This window comes from Oryzias latipes, chromosome 13 (genome assembly GCF_053564925.1).
Source record: "Oryzias latipes strain Hd-rR chromosome 13, Olatipes_Hd-rR_3.1".
NCBI lineage: Eukaryota > Metazoa > Chordata > Actinopteri > Beloniformes > Adrianichthyidae > Oryzias > Oryzias latipes.
Genome location: NC_136249.1, coordinates 1,398,807 through 1,416,639, shown reverse-complemented (window position 1 = coordinate 1,416,639; position 17,833 = coordinate 1,398,807). Strand labels below are relative to the sequence as shown.

Genomic DNA, 17,833 nt, shown 5'->3' with positions numbered 1-17,833 from the left:
AGGATAGAACAAGGGTTACACGTGTTTGGATACGCACCTTTAACCTACATGCAAACGTACGAGCACACTTTGATGTTCCATCACGCACTTGTGGCTGCACAAACACTTTTTCTCAAAGTAGGACCTATTATAACAAAAACATATGGTTGACCTTTATGCTAATGAGGTTGTTTTGCTGAAAAAAGCATCCCAACGGAAAACTTGTGCATGGCCTTATGCACACTGAGCCGTGGATCTTTTTGTCTTTGTCTTCTACTCGCATCATATCCCTCCTCTGTAGGTTTTACTCCAAACTAATGTTAACTTTTACAGCAAAAATAGCCCATAATGTTTTTTTTTTTAAAAATAAGGTATGTTTTGACAGCTGATCAGTGGTATTGCATCCCCCCACCTGCTGCAGGGTGATGCCTATTTGTCTGATGTGAGCAAAATACATTTTCAGTATGAAATGTGAACATAGCGCCCTCTCTTGGTGACAAGTAAAATATCATATTAGCTTGGTATAAAAAGAATCTTGAAGATGTAACAATGCATTTTTTTATTTGCATGTTACATGGTGATTAACACAACAGTACCATTGAAATCCTGCATGTTTATTAAAAAGGATATTTGCCCCAACATGTCAATTCACATTCAGTTACAGAACACTAAGTTCAAACACCTTTATTTTATCTCATACACCTTTAACACAACTTCTTTATTTTCATTTTTTATGAAATTGACTGTAATCACTGTATGCTTTTAATAAATTAAAGCAAAACAGAAAAATTGAGACATTTTATGTATCCTAATCCAAGACTAAGTCTCAATGTCCCATGGCAAAAGGACATAAAAAGCTTTAAACTGTGATTTTGTATAAACACGATCTGAACATTTTTTACCTTTAGCAATAAAAGTTGAAGATGATAATTCTGTGAAGAAACGTACATGATGTAAAGAAAGAAGAAAAAAACATTTCAGTTTTTACCATTAAGAAGGCAGATGAGTTAGCTAGTGGCCCAGCTCCTTAGGAACTTAAGTTAGGGGAAGTCATTACAGTAAAGTTGAATGCACACGTTACATACATGAAACATGTTTTGCACAGTGAAGTCAAGGCGTTGCTCAGCAGTAAACTCTACGTGGTTGTAGCATCAGATTCCAGCAGATCTAGGTCCAGGTGAGTCTGCAGGACCCGTGCAGTGTTCATTGGCCCCATTCATCAGTGAGCAATGGAGGGATGCTTTAACTCTTTCTACTGTACAAGTGTGGCTGAAACTCCATGGCTTTTACATCAGGGTTTAAAGTGTTCAATTCACCTGGATTTGACCTGCAGGAAGGCATTTCAACATCTGCATTTGTGGGAAAATCTCTTTGAAGTCACATGACTGGAGGAAAGCACAAAAACAGCAATTTCATTCACAGAACAGCTTTGATCCGCCATGAGCCTCAATTTTACATTAACATTATTTATGAAGCAACCATTTTAAATCATTTAGATTTTAAAGGTCCTCAAAACTTATTAAAAGGTAAAGTTATGCCTAATCTAATTTGAGATAATTTCCAACTTATTTGAACTGTATATTAGTTTAAAAACACTAGATGGATATTTCATAAAACAGGTACAATGAATTACTTTCTTGAAGTATTGTCAAGCACATTGTAAAACAAGACAAGAAAGTCCAAATCCATAAAATAAAAATAAAATATAATTAAAAACTCTGACATGATGACTTTGGAGACTGGAATCTGATTGTAGTGAAGTTTGTGCAGTTTTGCCTTCAGCTTGTTGAAAATAAGTTAACTTGACGCTTCAGTGCTGCTAAAGTTTGCAGCTTCTGCTATCTCACACTGACATGGCTTCACAAGCATTTACTCTAAAACTGTAGAAACACCAGATTTGAAACGCAATGGCAGGAGTGACGTTTTTACACGTTTGTTTTGCAGCACGTGGCCCTTCTGTGGGTGAACAGCAGACACCAAACACGCCTTCAGTCAGCGAGCGGAGTACTAATACTAATTTGAGAGCAAGAACTAATATTTCGTGGTCAGAAATCAGTATTTTTTTCTACCCAAATTAGCGTTTTGCTACCACAAATGATTATTTTATTAGCATTTTGTGAGCACAAATAAGAGGTTTTTGCACACAAATTTTTATTTTGTTGACACAGATTTACAGAGCCCGTGATCTGACATGGGTAAAAAAAATAACTAATTAGTTCCCATTAAATAATATTTCGTTCCCACGAAATATTATTTTGTTCTCACGAAATAATAATTCACGTGACAAGTCATTCATAAACACGGATGTGAGCAATACTTGGATTTACAGCAGATACCTTCACATTTCTGTCTGTGTGGATCTCACTACATTGCATGGAAGACACTGATGATGTTTAGAGATCGGATTTATTTACTTTAAAAAGTTCTCCAAAAGCATCAGTAATCATGTCTCCATGTCTGGGTTCATCACATCCCGGTACGCTCTCCGTCCTGCAGCAAAGGCTGCTTTCCGCCGCCACATCCGTGTCTCTGTGACCCACATTAATTCAAGACGGGAAAAATACAAACAAGAATCAAATTAGGAGATCTATTTATCATTGTCTCGATGAAAATAAGAAAAATATCATAAGATTTAGGATGCCCGAGCTTGCTGCTTCCCGTACTGCAGCGGCTGTCAGTCTGCCGGCATGACATGCAAATGAGGACCGTTGTTATTCCCGGCTGCTCGCCCGCAGCCGGGAATAACAACAGGATAAATGTAAATCAGAATATTATTTTGTGAGAATGAATTAATTATTGTTAATTATAAAATCGCAGAAGGAAATTGATTAGAGTAAAATATTAATTTGTGGCCACAAAATGCTAACCCTAACTTAAACCCTAAAAGGCTAGCTTGCAGCCACAAGATACTAAGTTGCTGTCAGGTGTTATTAATTTAACTGTTTCTTTTCAGTGTCCAGGGCTCCGTACAACACTGACTGTTGAGGAAAATTCTTTTAGTTCTAGATCTCTGTTGAAATCACTACTGTCTGTTTGATAGAGCAGGTCCATGAAGAACATCCCTCCCCAGGAAGGAGAACACACCAAACTTGTCTTTCCATATATGAGGACATTTGATTCAAGTATAAAGTATATATACAGAAGAGAAAGAAATGAGGTAAAGTCACACCAAAAAAATCATTATTATATTATAAATGTCTAAAGAACAGTCCCTGTTTAGAGAAAGAGATAAATCAAAAGCTAAGTCATTCATTGATGTCATCCACTTTAATCCAAATTCCAGCTGCAACTCAAAGCATACACTGCAACAGTTTTCTCTGGTACCTGGTGTTACAGCGCCAGGACAGGCTGCTCTGTCAGAGAAGTAGAAAATATGACTATATACAGGATGCATCACTATAACCATCAACGTTTCCTTCTTTCTTTTTGCAACAGAAAGAGTTTACTTTTCCTAATTCTTTTTTTCCTAAAGGCAAGTGGTTGCAAGATGAGGATGAAAATAGTCGTAATAAACTCATTTTCTTGAGTTTAGACTCAACCAAGTTTCTTTTAGGTTGCTTCCTCAATTTCTGATCAATCAAAATATCCCAAACTGGAGACCCGTTTGGCTGATGTCTGTTGCAAAGACTTTAATCTCATCCGTTTGGCTGATGTCTGTTGCAAAGACTTTAATCTCATCACAAGGTCAGCCGCTGAAGCTTCAAATATTTTGTAATCAATTTTTTTTTAAATAGCCTTTATTTGGCAGACACTTTGATGTTCCTTAATGCACAGGTTAAACACACAGTTAAAACACATTTTAAGTTTACATAAAGCATCTATGGGAGAAAACAGAAATGAATTACACTTTTTTTACTGTTTCAAAAACAGCTGATTGTTGGCGTCCTCTCCCACTCGAGTGCCTCTGTTTTTCATTACAGTGAAAGAAAAAGCTATAAAACAAGAAAAAAACTCAACTCTCCAGTCCAAACCTAAAGATAGCACATAGATCGAAGAGTGGAGAAATGAAATAGAACAAACGATGCAAAGCCTTAAACAGTTTGCTTTCCTCGCTTTTACTTTGCTCCTAAAACATTGGATGATTTCGTAAGCGGTGCTCCAGGGCACCTAAGGTTTTGTCAGGGGTGGGGAGGAGGAGGAGGAGGCAGAAAGGCTGGTAGTAAGGTAGCAATAGCAATGCAAGAGTCGGAGAGAAGAGATGAAGGGTGGATTTCTTGTTGAGGGAGAGCGAGTGCTATTAACACTTGAAGAAAACAAAGGCAGAGCAGACCAGGAGGAGCCACAGTGATTGGGATACACAGGCCGAGCCGTTGATGTCCCGACCTGTCCCGGGTCCTGCAAGACACACAAAGAGCCATCTTTCTTTCCTAAAAAAACCCATCTGAGTTTATGAGCTATAGCTAAGACTGAGCTCAAACAAGTTTAAAATATTTATCTTCCCAGAATACAGAGTTTCCAACTCCAATTCAGACTTTAGGAGAGGCAGCACTCCTCTAACAAAGAATTAAATTGAAGGTTTTGCTGACATCTTGTGGTCGTGCTGTGCAAATTCAGATTCCCCATTCATCAGAGAGAAGATTTGCATCTTGAAGCTAAAGAAAATGCGTGCTAATGTTTTTTTGGCAAGAATGCAAAATGTTATACTTTTGTATTTCAGATGAGGTTATTTGGACTTTAATGACAAACAGATAAACTTTCATTTGTTCAGAACGGACACTGAACTGTTAATCTAACTGTGACTTTTTATAAACAACTTATTCAACGAGTTCAAACTTTTTTGAAACTGTAACTCTCTGTATTTTACTAGATATAAATTCTGAGAAAAACTGTGATTAATGCAAATAATCTTCTCTGATGTTTTCCCAAGTTTTTGAAGATTTCTTAAAGCCTAATGTTCTAAAATGTCCTGGTGGTCATCCTTATTCCTTCAATGGTGCTCAATCAGAAAAAAAAACATCCTAATTTCTTTTAGAGTAGAGTTTTCAAGGTTGCTTGTGGAGTTTACATAAACTGTACGGTAGATCTAATGGGACAAAACATCATGTTGTCAACAGTAGCTGTGGTTACATCGACAAAAGTAATCAGAATAAAAATCCATCATGTAAACTCACCGTTCAGAATATTCTGACCCAATCAGACTCAGTGGATCAGAATTTCCTTCTGATGGAGATAGGTGGATTATGCTGATTGTTGATCTGATGGTGGTGCATGTAAACAGTTTATTCAGATTGTGGGTCACTGCTGCTCTGGTTAACGTCATGCATAGACGGTGCGGCGCTCCAGAGGAGGCTTTGCACCGCAAACAGGACCAGCCGGCTGCTCCTAAGCAAAGCAGCCGGACTCGTAGCTTCGTGTCTGCTTTGTTACATTGTGCACTACGGAGGAGACCACGGTCTGCCCCCCTGTGTGAGGTGGTGGAGGCGGCTTTTAAATGCGGAAATGCTGCCAAGCACAATCCTGAGAAACCGTGTAAACACATTCACGTGGATTCACGTGAATTCATGTTTCCAGTCGTGTGCAAAAAAAATAAAGGCTGATGTTATTCCCACATATTTGCGTGCGGCCAAGATGCAGATTGTGGCACAGACTGCATGGATTTTAAGTTAATCCGCAGCTAAATGTTGTTGTTAGCACATATCAACCTAAACCTAACCCTTCTCCCGGGTCTGTGCGGCCAAGAATGAAGCACTGGCCGCACATCTTTAGAAAACACACTTATCATAAATTATACTTTATTATGGGATTACATATCAGAAATTGAAAGGGCGTAAAGACAACTAAGCGGGCGTATTTAGAAACTGAGTGAGTGAACCTTACAACCGCGCTGGCGCAAGTCTAACCAAGCGACCCCGTATTTTACAACTGAACGGCTGAAATCCTAACTGAGCTGTGATCCTGCTCGGTCAATTCTCCTTTGCGCCCTCACCTGGATTTACGCTCAGTGTTAAGGGGGCGTTTTTGTCACTTGGGGGCGGTATTCAGGGGTGTGCATGTCACTTAGGGGCAGGAACCTTTCTGGTTGTTCTGATTGGCTAGAATTTGCATGTCAAGCAGCGGGGCGGGACTTTCATTTTGGGTCTTTAATAGAAAAGGAACGGTGGCTGTAATGTGGATTAAAAGCATTAAAACGGTAACAAATTCAGTGAATTTCACATGAGAAAAACATACAGCACAAAAAAACCCAGCTGCACTTTCTTACCTTGGTTTTGGGTCGTTGGTTAATGTTTTAATCCACGTTACATCCACCGTTTTTTTCTATGAATGCCTCTAACACGGGGGTCGGGAACCTATGGCTCGCGAGCCATATATGGCTCTTTTGATGGTCACATGTGGCTCGCAGACAAATCTTTAATTATACTTTTTTTTCATTAGACCAGTCCTTCTCGGGCGCGATGCGATGCCAGAGGCGCGCAGTAGTAGCGGTGCTTGGAGAGAAAATCTGCGCCAGCGCTATCAGTTACTATTATCTATTATTTCACAGAGTTTGTACCAGCCTGAAACCTGTGAATTGCCGTGGCTAAAACTGCGCTCCCGTCTCTGAGAAAGAGCGCGCAGTTGCGGAGACGGGGATGTGTGAGGAAGAAAGCAGAGGGTGGGGGGGTTGTGGGGACAGCATGTGAATCGCGCAGGGATTGTAAAAACGTAAAACCCGCTGCCCGTCACTCACTGCGGCGTGTGAGTGTGTGTTTGGCTCCCCGTCTGCATGTGATCAGTCTGTCTCACATCTACAGAACATTCAGACCTACGATCACGTTTAAAGTCTCAACGCCTGCATGAAGCAGAAACTCACCACGTATCAACCAGACTAGACCATCAGCAAAACTACCATGAGAAATACTCATCATTTATTAGCAACAGCATAACAATGTTATTAAAAAGAATCCACAGACTTATTGTACTTTAAAAGTGTTGAAATTACATCAAATTCACACATTCATTTGTATATTTAGTTTTAAACAAATTGTCGCGGACTGAGTTGGATGGCTGTTGGGTCGCGTTAAAAGTTCTGGAGTTCATTGAACGCGTCAAGCAGAGATCTGATTGGCTCTCAGTTCTGTCGCTCAGCCTGTTGTTAGGTAATTTGGACCAATGGGGTTCAGCTATGGGCCGAATAAGGGAAATGGGAGGGCTGCAGCGGGAGCAGGGGAATATAAAGTAGGGAGAAGCGCTCTCGTCTTGTCTCAGCGGGAGAGATTCAGGAGTTGCTGAATTAATTGTACGGCGTTTGTTGCGGTCTGCAGTAACAACAACAAAGAACCTTAAAAGAGGTTAAGTCTCAGTGCCTCAGTGTGGGAAAGAGACGCTACATTAATATATGGCTCTTTCGAAATTACATTTAAAAATACGTGGCGTTTATGGCTCTCTCGGCAAAAAAGGTTCCCGACCCCTGCTCTAACACTAAGGGAGGGAGGGGGCGAACAAGTTTGACACAAAGAGCCGACATTTCTAACTGTGATAGTCAAAGAGCCACAGCACACACTGACCTGCCAGACAAACACACAATTAAAGCCATCTTATTTCTCATAACCCCCTCCTCTCCTCTCCTTACAACAGCACTGGATTAAACGGCGCAGTTTCAGTTTTGAGCGTTTTTTCTGTATTTAACGTTAACACATACCGGTGAAACGTGCACGCTGGTGTGTGTTTTAAAAAGGCAGCGAGTGCAAAACTGAGTTGGTTGTGATTTTTTCAGTCATCAATAAGAATTAAAATCCATCAAAGTCCTCATCTTCTGCATCTGAAACAGCTGGGCTACATTTCTATCAGACACGCCGGCTTCCCTTTCCTCATCATCAGAGTCCGTCTCTTTGCCCTGCAGCTCCAAAGAACGGTGAAAGCAGACACCTCAGGCCAAGTTTAAGTCCTGCAGTCCCAAAGTGTGGCGTAACTCGCCGGCGCTGCGTCCCGAGTTATCTGCTGGAAGTTGCAGCGCTGAGCCTCGAGTCGATCTTCCAAAACAGACCTTTCCTTTTCCGCAGAAACTCAGCTGCTGCTGCGTCTTCTTGTGTTGTCGGAGTTGGTTTTCCAGCGTTCTCACTTGCGAACCATGGATTCATCATTTTAAATTCTCTGGCAGCTGAGGTTTGATAAGTTAGAAAGATCTTCACAGATTCGGACTTCCTGCTTGAATAACTCTTCTGATCAACGTTCAAATACAGTGATCCCTCGCTATAACACGGTTTACTTTTCACGGTTTCGCTACTTCACGGATTTGCAGCGTGCATTGTGTTCTGCATTCTGATTGGCTAAAAAGCCACTCTGCTTCTTCTCTACCTGTGCGTCAATAACGTTGCAGTTTAATATGTACACGTACGTAAAACAGCTTGCCAAATTTACATTATGTACGTGATGTTTTGCGAAGAAGAAAAAAGAGCGACACCAACTGCCGATCACTATGTTCTTCTCCCGAACAAACACACCTGCAGCTGCACCGTGGGCTTTAAAAGAAGAAAAATCTGCAGAGCGGAGTCAGGATGCAGCGGCTCAGTCTGAATTTAGAGCAGTTAAATACACCCGAGTCACTATTTGTCCGACTGTACTTTGTATTTTTTCATAATCATCATTTTATATTTTCTCCCGTTTAATCCAATTACTCGGGTCGCGGTGGGCGAATCTCCGCGATTTGAAGCCTTCTGTTCACATTGATGATTAAAATTATTATTTGACAGTACAGAACAGAAGTTATTTGTTAAAAAACGTTTCTAAAGTACTTTGATTTGTGAAACAAATGTTTGAGCCTATAAAATGATTTGTTCTTTCTTTTCAATGTATAATAGAGGATTTAATTGTATCATAATTGTAAAAAAATAGAGGTTTCTACTTCACGGTTTTTGACTATCACGGGCTCTTTCTGGAACGTAACCCCCGCGAAAAACAAGGGTTTACTGTATGTCAGCAAGTATCTCAATCATTTTGTATTAACACAGAGAGTGAACCACAAATGCATTTTTAAAGAAAAAGATCGTTTTTTTGCCTTTTAATCAGAATTGTTCGCTTCAAGCTGTGAATGCAGACATGCAGCAGCTGGCTGCCAAGGGACCGTCAACAAAGTGCAACCTATGTGAACTGTGAAACACCACTGTGTAAAAATCAATAACCTGACAAAAAATTCATGAAATTATTATAAAACATATTCTTGTTACAATAAATATTTTGTAGGAGGTTCCATCTTTATTTTATCTTATTGCATATACTTTTTCAAATTTCAATAGATATGAATCATGACTAAAGTTATCAGTAACTTGACATGACCTTATTGTCATACTAAAATAAAGAATATGTCAATAGTTCACTTTGTTTATTTATAGGAATTTTTCATATTTACAAATGGATCCGATTTGGTCAAAAATCATCAATAACTCTGCTAGAATTTATTTTTTGCATAATCTCTATTGTAGTAGGAAAATAAGGTCTTGATTAGTCAGTACAGGAAGTTTTGTGTCAGTAACTACAGCATCTTCAAAGCTATTGAGCATTTTTGACCAAATCTGATAAATATTTAAATATGAAAAATTCCTAACAATAAACGATGTGAATTATGACATAATCTTTATTGCAGTAGGACAATAAGGTCATGATTAGTCAGTACAGGAGGTTTGGTGACAGAAGCTTTAGTATCTTCAGAGCTATTGAGCATTTATGTTATGATTCATATCTCTATTAAATTTTAAAAACTATAAGCAATAAAATAGAGGTTGGCTTTCAAACAAAATTTAGTATAATAATAATAATGTAGCATGACTATGCTGATGAGTCTTCATTACCAGTTCATATAAATATAGACATTCACTTTTTAAAAGTTTACTACTGATTTTTACAGAATGCTGTTTCACAGAGGTTGCACTTTATTGACGGTCCCTTAGCAGCCGGCTCACTGCTCTGTTTGCATTCACAGCTTGAAGCTAACAATTCTGATTAAAAGGCAATAAAAACAATCTTTTTTCTTTAAAAATGCTTTTGTAGTTCACTCTCTGTGTTAATTCAAAAGGATTGAGATACTTGCTGACACATTTGAACATTTATCAGAAGAGTTATTGAAGCAGGAAGTCCGAATCTGTGAAGATCTAATTTAACCGAACTGCAGCCGCTCTATTCCCGTGTTCCTCCGCGTAACTGAGAGCTGCAGTTTAAACTGTGCCTTATAATCGTGTCTCTTTGCATTTCCAGGGTCTCCAAAACAAAGTTGTTCTGCATTATGCTCATAACTGCACCTTTGTACTATGGGGGGGGGGGGGGGGGGGGGGTGTGTGTCTTCTTTCACGTCCTCTCCTCTCTCCGTACCGTCATCATGCTGCTTTCTCCTCGATCCTCTTTACCAAAGTCACACAACAACACATTAGGGCCGCTCTGTACATTTTGGACAAAATTTAAAGCTTTCACCTTATGGTTGTGAAAGTACTGTATATAGAAAATATGATAAAAGGCAGAGAGCCGCATGCAGCTCAAGAGCCGCTTGTTAACCCCCCCCTGCACTGAAAAATGAAAGTCCCGCCCTCTGCCTCGCCGATAAGACGTGTAAATTTCGGCCAATCAGATCAACCAGAAAGGTTCCTGCCCCCAAGTGACAAAAACGCCCCCTTAACACTGAGCGTAAATCCACATGAGCGCGCAAAAAAGGAATTGACCGCGCAAGATCACTGCTCAGTTAGGATTGCTCCAGCACGGTTGTAAGGTTCACTCACTCAGTTCCTAAATATGCCCGCTTAGTTGTCTTTACGCCCTTTCAATTTTTGGCAGATATTTAATTCCATATTTATCATGTTAATGTTATTATCATGACAATAATAAGAGCACGTTTAGAAGATCCTTTCGTTCTATGTCGGAGCTCTGTTTGTTTATAACAGAGCTCACTGTTTGCTTTTCTACGGCCATTTCTGGTATTTTAGACAGTTCTGTGCATGTCAAAATGACTTCTTCTGATGGAAAATGTGGCGTATGTGACCGTTTGTTATGATGGGAGGAAGTTTTTCTGGGCCCAAGTACACAGTTAAATTCTAATCCGATCTTTGATCCGATCAAAGATAATTTGCACATAGAACCGCAGCTAATGAATCAATTGGGTTAATCTGCTATGTTTTGCTTCACTGTGGACCTCTTAATGTGGAAATACGTTTCTCCCCAAGCAGAACAAAAAGTACAGGGTAAGGAATCTTTCAATAAGAAACATATTCCTAAAAACGAAGTGTTGAACAAAAATATGAATACAACATTTAGTGTTGTGAATACGATTAATTTTGTTTTGAATTTCTATGTCTTGAATATGACATGTGTTCTGTTAACTCACTGTTAAAAATACGTCACTGTGTCACAGGCATCTCCATCCAGTCCCGATGTATATGCATGAAGTGAAAGTGTGCATGTGAAGTGAAGTTTATTTAGTTTAACTAAAATAAAATAGAACTTTTTTGAATGTTATTAATCCCATAAAGGGGAAAAAACCTTGTTACGATAGCTCTGTTGAAAATTGAATGAAACAGATCATAATACAGCGATCTCTAGCCGTTGCCAGGCATCAACAGCTGTTTGCGTAGTCAATGCATCAGCGGATGGTTTCAGACCCAGAAGTGGTAGAAAACAGTCCAGAAAGCGGTAGCAGGCATGCCACTAGAGTCATTAGATATAAAAAAGGTGCATGTCTGTCAAAATTGGCTGATTATAAGAGGATAACCAGACAAAAAAAGCTAAATTAAGTTTACTTAGAGCTAAAGTAGGCTAACTGACAGCTGAATGTTGCTGCAGTAAAAAAGATCAGATTAAATAAAAAAAAAAAAAAGGTCAGTAGGATACCCAACTTTCGTTCTTTTCTTTAATTTTCTTTTTTTTAACTACCGCTATGGTCGGCTACCACTTGGCCTACTCTAGCTCTGGGTTAGTTCAGCTGTTTTTTTTAATTATTTTCCATCCATTTTCTTAACCCACTATATTCCTTTCAGGGTCGCAGTGCTGCTGGAGCCTGTCCCAGCTACTGTTGGGATAAGGTGGGGTGCATCTGGACAAGTCCAGGGGCTGGAGCGAGCGAGGATCCTCCCCTTGCTTCCCTGTCACTACCCTCCACTGCCTGCTCGGGTTTTCCTCATTTGTTTCATCATTCTCCTATTATCATCTCTATTTTTGACACACAGACTTTTTTACACCCATAAGGAGGGATGTCTGCTGCCATTTTTTCCCACCACTACTGGATCTGGGTTGTTCTTAACCTGGCAACAAAAAATGATTATATAACATCGCTGTTTTTTGTTTTTCCAACAGATCTATGGTATCAAGATAATTTCCCTGCCAGGTTCAGGTTGGTCGCCATGGCTAAGGAGAAAACCTTCCGGATCTGACTGTTAAAGCATTTTTGTTTCAATTTCTTGCATTTGTTCCCTGACAAACTTAAAAAACAGAGATTTTTCTTCTTTTTAAATTAACAATCAAACAGATTGTTTTAATTTCCCTTTTTTTTTTTACTTTTTATGAAATACCAAAAGAGTATATAAAATAATTAAAAACACTATAAGAACAGTTGTTGTCTTCATCTGAGAGCCTCAAGAATTTCAAGCACTAACGGTCTGGACTACAAAAATGTATATATTTTTAAATCTGTGAAGCAAATGTGAAGAAATGACCACAGAACTGTCAGCAACATCAGTACTCACTGTAAAGGAACACATTGGCCCTGTGTTCACCCAGTCGGTTGGAGGCCACACAGGTGTAGTTCCCATAGTCCTCCTCAGTGACATTGGCAATCATCAGAATAGATGTTTTGTCCAGAATTTGGATATTGGTGGCTTGAGTGTTAAAGAGCCTGCAAAGAAGAGACATTCAGACATTGAAATCATGGAATGTTCTTAAGTCCTATTCAGTGTCAAATAATTATGACTAAACGTCTGCCAGAAATGCCTTCATCATTAGAGTTGACCCGTATGGGTGCTAAGTGTCAGGAACTGGTGGTGGAGGACCCAAAATGCAGGAGACCAGGCTTGGTGACAGGAAATAAAACATTTAATAAACAAACGGAAACATGACAAAACTATGGGGAGAAATAAACCAGTGACACAACAGAGCAGATGACCTGACCATTATGACCAGAAACCAAGACAGTTGAATAGGCTGAAGGTCATTAACTGAACTGAAGACAGCTGTGGATTATGAACCTGAAGGGGGATTGACTAACAAGAATAAAACCCAAAAAATGACAAAGAAAACCAAACCACTGAATCCTTACACTAAGGGTCTTTGGTTCATCCGGGAGAGGGTCATACATACTGTTGATACCAGAAGTTTACATACACGACATAAAAACACACATATGCTTTTTTTCCCTCACTGTCAGACATGAAATATAAGTAAACTTTTCCTGTTTTACAATTAACAAAATGATTTCTATTTTTTAGAAATAATGTCAGAATATTTAGACAAGGGTTATTTTAGACAAGTCTTTAATACTTTTATCAAAGTAAAAAGTTTACATACATTTCATTAGTATTTCGTAATATTGCCTTAAAACGGCAGGACTTGGGTCAAATGTCGTGGATATCTTTACACGAGCTTCTCACAAGATTTGGTGGGAATTTTAGCCTATTCCTCCTGACAGAACTGGTGTAACTGAGCCAACTTTTTAGGTCGCCTTGGATGAATACGTCTTTGTCAATGAGGTTAAATGTTCAAAAGGCTTTTTTTTTACAGTAAATAATTTGGTTTTACACGTGTTTCCTGAGACATAGACAGACAGACAGACAGGCAGGCAGGCAGATATGCCTTTATTGTCACTGTCCAGATGGACATTTAAATTGGAGTACAGTAAACCCTTGTTTTTCGCGGGGGTTACGTTCCAAAAAGAACCCGTGATAGGCAAAACCCGTGAAGTAGAAACCTCTTTTTTTTTTAACAAGTATTATAAAATTAAAAACTCTATTATACATTGAAAAGAAAGAACAAACCATTTTACAGGCTCAAGCATTTCTTTCACAAATAAAAGTACTTTAGAAATGTTTTTTTCAACAAATATCTTCTGTACTGTACTGTCAAATATTAATTTTAATCATCAATGTGAACAGAAGGCTTCAAATCGCGGAGATTAACCCCGCCCACCGCGACCCGAGTAATTGGATTAAACGGGAGAAAATTTAAAATGATAATAAAAAAAAATACAAAGTACACTGCTCTTCAGACTGCCGGTGGTATAATCCACCGGCTGGAAAGTGAGACACTTTCTGATTAAGAGTCTGAGACTGCGACTGCATCCTGACTCCGCTCTGCAGTGTTTTCTTCTTTTGAAGCCCGCGGTGCAGCTGTGTTTGTTCGGGAGAAGAACATAGTCATAGGCAGTTATGCTGCCCTCACCGGAACTTTAGCGTGATTTCTAGCTTGGCAGACAGCTAACAGGTTCCTCAATAAACATCCAGGAGTCAGCTTGTACGTTTTGGACATTTATGAGAAGCACTGTGAAACTGAAATACAGAAATACACATTAATAAACTTCAATGTGTTACATTCTTATTTCTCTCATAACAAATATTCAACTATTTCTTACTATGCAAACACAAAACCATAATATGTGCTAAAATTACCAGTTTTCACATACATGTAAAAGACGATTAGCATGGATGCTAACATTACATTGAAAACGCCATAGACCGGCTAACGCGATTAGCATTGCTAACGTTTTTAAAACCTTTTACATGCAGACATTCTTTGAAACGGCAAAAACTGAACACTGACATGTGAATATTACTTATCACTTAACTTACAGACATATGTACTTCAGGGTTGTGACGAGAAATATGTAATAGATGACGAACAACACAACTGCTCTGCTTGTACGTTGGTGCTGCGAGATTCTACGGCAAGCTGAAAGGGACAATAATACTGCGCAGCAACTACTCTGCCAGCTTTTCTAAAGGGGGCAGCACACTCCCCGTCTGGTATAAAGTATTATACCACTATGACTCTCTATGTAGTAAAACAATGTCAGAGACAGGTCTTGAATAAACTCTAGAAGAACCTTCTTTCATCACCCTGACATCCACTTTACGGACTCTTCCATCCTGGCCTGGAAATGTGTTGACAATCAGTCCCATAGACCATTCATTCCGCTTGACTTCAGTGTCTTTTAAGAGAACCACGTCTCCAATGTCGAAGTTAGGTTGACTTGCAAGCCATTTCCGCCTTGGTTGTAGTGTTGCAAGATACTGTTGACGCCATTGTTTCCAGAATGAATCTGCAAGGCTCTGGACTTGCTTCCACTGACTCCGGTAAAGATCTTTTAAGTCGAGTTGTCCTAGAGGAGCCGACACAGAATAGTTTTTCTGAGTCAAAAGCATGGCAGGAGTAAGAACGGTAGCGTTGTCGGGATCTGATGACACAGGGATGATGGGTCTCGCATTCATAATAGCGACGACTTCTGCCAGAAGTGTGACTAAAACCTCATGTGAAAGTTTGGGGGACTGCAGTTTGAGCAGCATAGCATCCAAAATGCGACGAGCAATGCCTATCATTCTTTCCCAAGCTCCTCCCATGTGGGAAGAGTGTGGTACATTGAACTCCCATGTACAGCCCTGTTTGTTGAGGTAAGACTGAAGCTCTGTGTCTTGTGGTGTTATTCCAAGTTCTTTACAGGCACCAACAAAGTTTGTCCCACGATCAGAACGAAAGAGTTTTGCTGGCCTTCTTATAGCTGTGAATCTCCGAAGACCATTTATGAAGCTTGCTGTAGATAGAGACTCCACTACTTCTATGTGAACTGCTCTTGTGACCAAACAAGAAAACATGACGGCCCAGCGTTTTCCTTCGTAAAGACTTCCTCTCGTCCTACGAACACAAATGTTCCATGGACCAAACACATCCACTCCAACGTGTGTAAACGGAGGAACTTGTGCAACACGATCAGTAGGTAAGTCTGACATTTTTTGGGTTCCTGTGTCTCCTCTTAACTTCAAACAGATGACACACTTGTGTAGGATGCTTGATATAAGTCTCTTTCCTCCAACGATCCATAAACCAGCAGACCTAATGGCTCCTTCCGTGATGTGTCTGCCCTGGTGTGCGACACGTTCATGGTAATAACGGACCAGCAATGTTGCAATGTGATGGTTTTTTGGGATTATTATCGGATGTTTCTCTTCCCAAGGAATTGCTGCTGAGGTCAAGCGACCACCCACTCTCAACAAACGATCCGCATCCATGATCGGGTCAAGTTTTCTGAGACAGCTGTGTTTTGAAACAATCTCTTCTTTAGAAAGGTTTCTGATTTCCTCCTTGAAGATTTCATGCTGTATGCAGCGGATGATTACAGTCCTAGCCTTTGAGAGGCTTTCCGTCTTTGTTTCTTCTAAATCTTTAGAAAAAGATCTGACCTTCACAATCAGTTTGGGTACTCCGTTAATCAGCTGCTTCCAGCTGGAAAAGCGACCAAATCTGTGTGAACCAAGGCGAGTTTCAGAAACTGTTGTGGCCATGGTTGTTATCAGGGGGCGCACCTCTGCATCCAAGTCTGGCTCCACAAGCTCAAAAGCTTCTTGCTGTGGAGGAATGGCTTCGTTTTCCTTTTTCAGAAAGAGTGGTCCAGAAAACCAATTACTTTCCTTTAGGACAGTAGCTGGCCATGATCCGCTGGATTGTGCCCCGTACTGATGAAGTGCCACTGATCAGGACGTGTTGACTTTCGGATGAGTGCCACCCTATTGGCAACGTACACGTAGAATCTTCGGTTGGAGTTGAAAATGTAACCCAGTACAACTCTACTGTCCGTGTAGAACTTCACCGCATGTATTGTTATGTCCAACTCATCCAACAACATGTTGGCTAGCTCTACTGCAAGCACGGCGGCACAGAGCTCTAGACGTGGCACCGTGTGGCACAGTTTTGGAGCTAACTTGGACTTTCCTTTGCAGAATCCAACATGAATGTGTCCCTGATCATCCACTGCTCTGAGATAAGTCACTGCAGAAATAGCTGTTGTAGAAGCATCTGAAAAGACGCACAATTCTCTGTTTTGTGTCGAAACTAAAGAAATGGGTAGATATGTTCGTGGAATCTGAAACTGCTCGAGTTCGATGAGTGAATCTTTCCACGATGTCCACTTTGTCTCTTTCTCAGTAGGCAATGGAGCATCCCAGTCACAAGATTCTGTCGAAAGTTCTCTGACTAGGGCTTTTCCTTGTACAGTTATCGGAGCCACAAAACCCAATGGGTCAAATAGGCTGTTGACGGCTGAGAGAACACCCCTGCGAGTAAATGGTTTCTCTTCTCTGGAGACAAGGAAAGCAAAGCTGTCACTTTGGAGATTCCAAATGAGTCCTAAGGTTCTTTGTGCAGGTAGGGGATCAACACCAAGTGCTAAATCCTTCAACTCTTTAGCTCGATCTTTGGATGGAAATGCTTTCATCACTGCTTCCTGATTAGAGGCTATCTTGTGTAATCGAATGTTGGAGACGGCTAACATTTCTTTGGTCTCTTTCAGCACACGGATCGCATTGTCAGTGGTAGGAAATGAAGTCAGTCCATCATCAACATAAAAGTTCTTCAAGACAAATTGGCTTGCTTCCAGACTGTATTCTCCCAGTCCTTGTAGTGCTGTTCTCCTCAAACCATATATAGCAACGGCTGGAGAGGGGCTATTGCCAAATACATGGACAGTCATGCGGTATTCCATAACCTCCTTGGTAGGGTCATTGCCTTTAAACCATAAGAACCGCAGAAAATCTCTGTGCTCCTCGCAAACCTTGAAACAATAGAACATTTGTTCTATGTCTGCTGCAACAGCGACAGGTTCTTTCCGAAAACGGGTGAGAACTCCTAGGAGTGAGTTGTTCAAATCAGGTCCTGTTAAAAGGACGTCATTAAGGGAAATGCCATCATGCTTGGCGCTGGA

General features: G+C 40.2%; 1 protein-coding gene across 3 annotated transcripts in view; it reads right to left on the bottom strand.

Annotated features, from left to right (window-relative positions):
* Positions 1-3,231: 3,231 nt before the first annotated feature.
* Positions 3,232-17,833, bottom strand: part of lsamp (limbic system associated membrane protein) — an 834,470-nt gene continuing 819,868 nt past the window's right edge. For 2 of the 3 annotated variants that reach the window (XM_023961459.2, XM_023961458.2), the window contains 2 exons: positions 12,618-12,766; positions 3,232-4,314 (listed from right to left, as the gene is read on the bottom strand). In XM_023961459.2, coding sequence (XP_023817227.1) covers positions 4,217-4,314; positions 12,618-12,766 — 247 coding nt within the window. In that variant the 3' untranslated portion in view covers positions 3,232-4,216. Of the gene's footprint in view, positions 4,315-10,215; positions 10,290-12,617; positions 12,767-17,833 lie in introns of those variants that run through there. The other variant, XM_078956619.1, reaches the window with a different exon arrangement.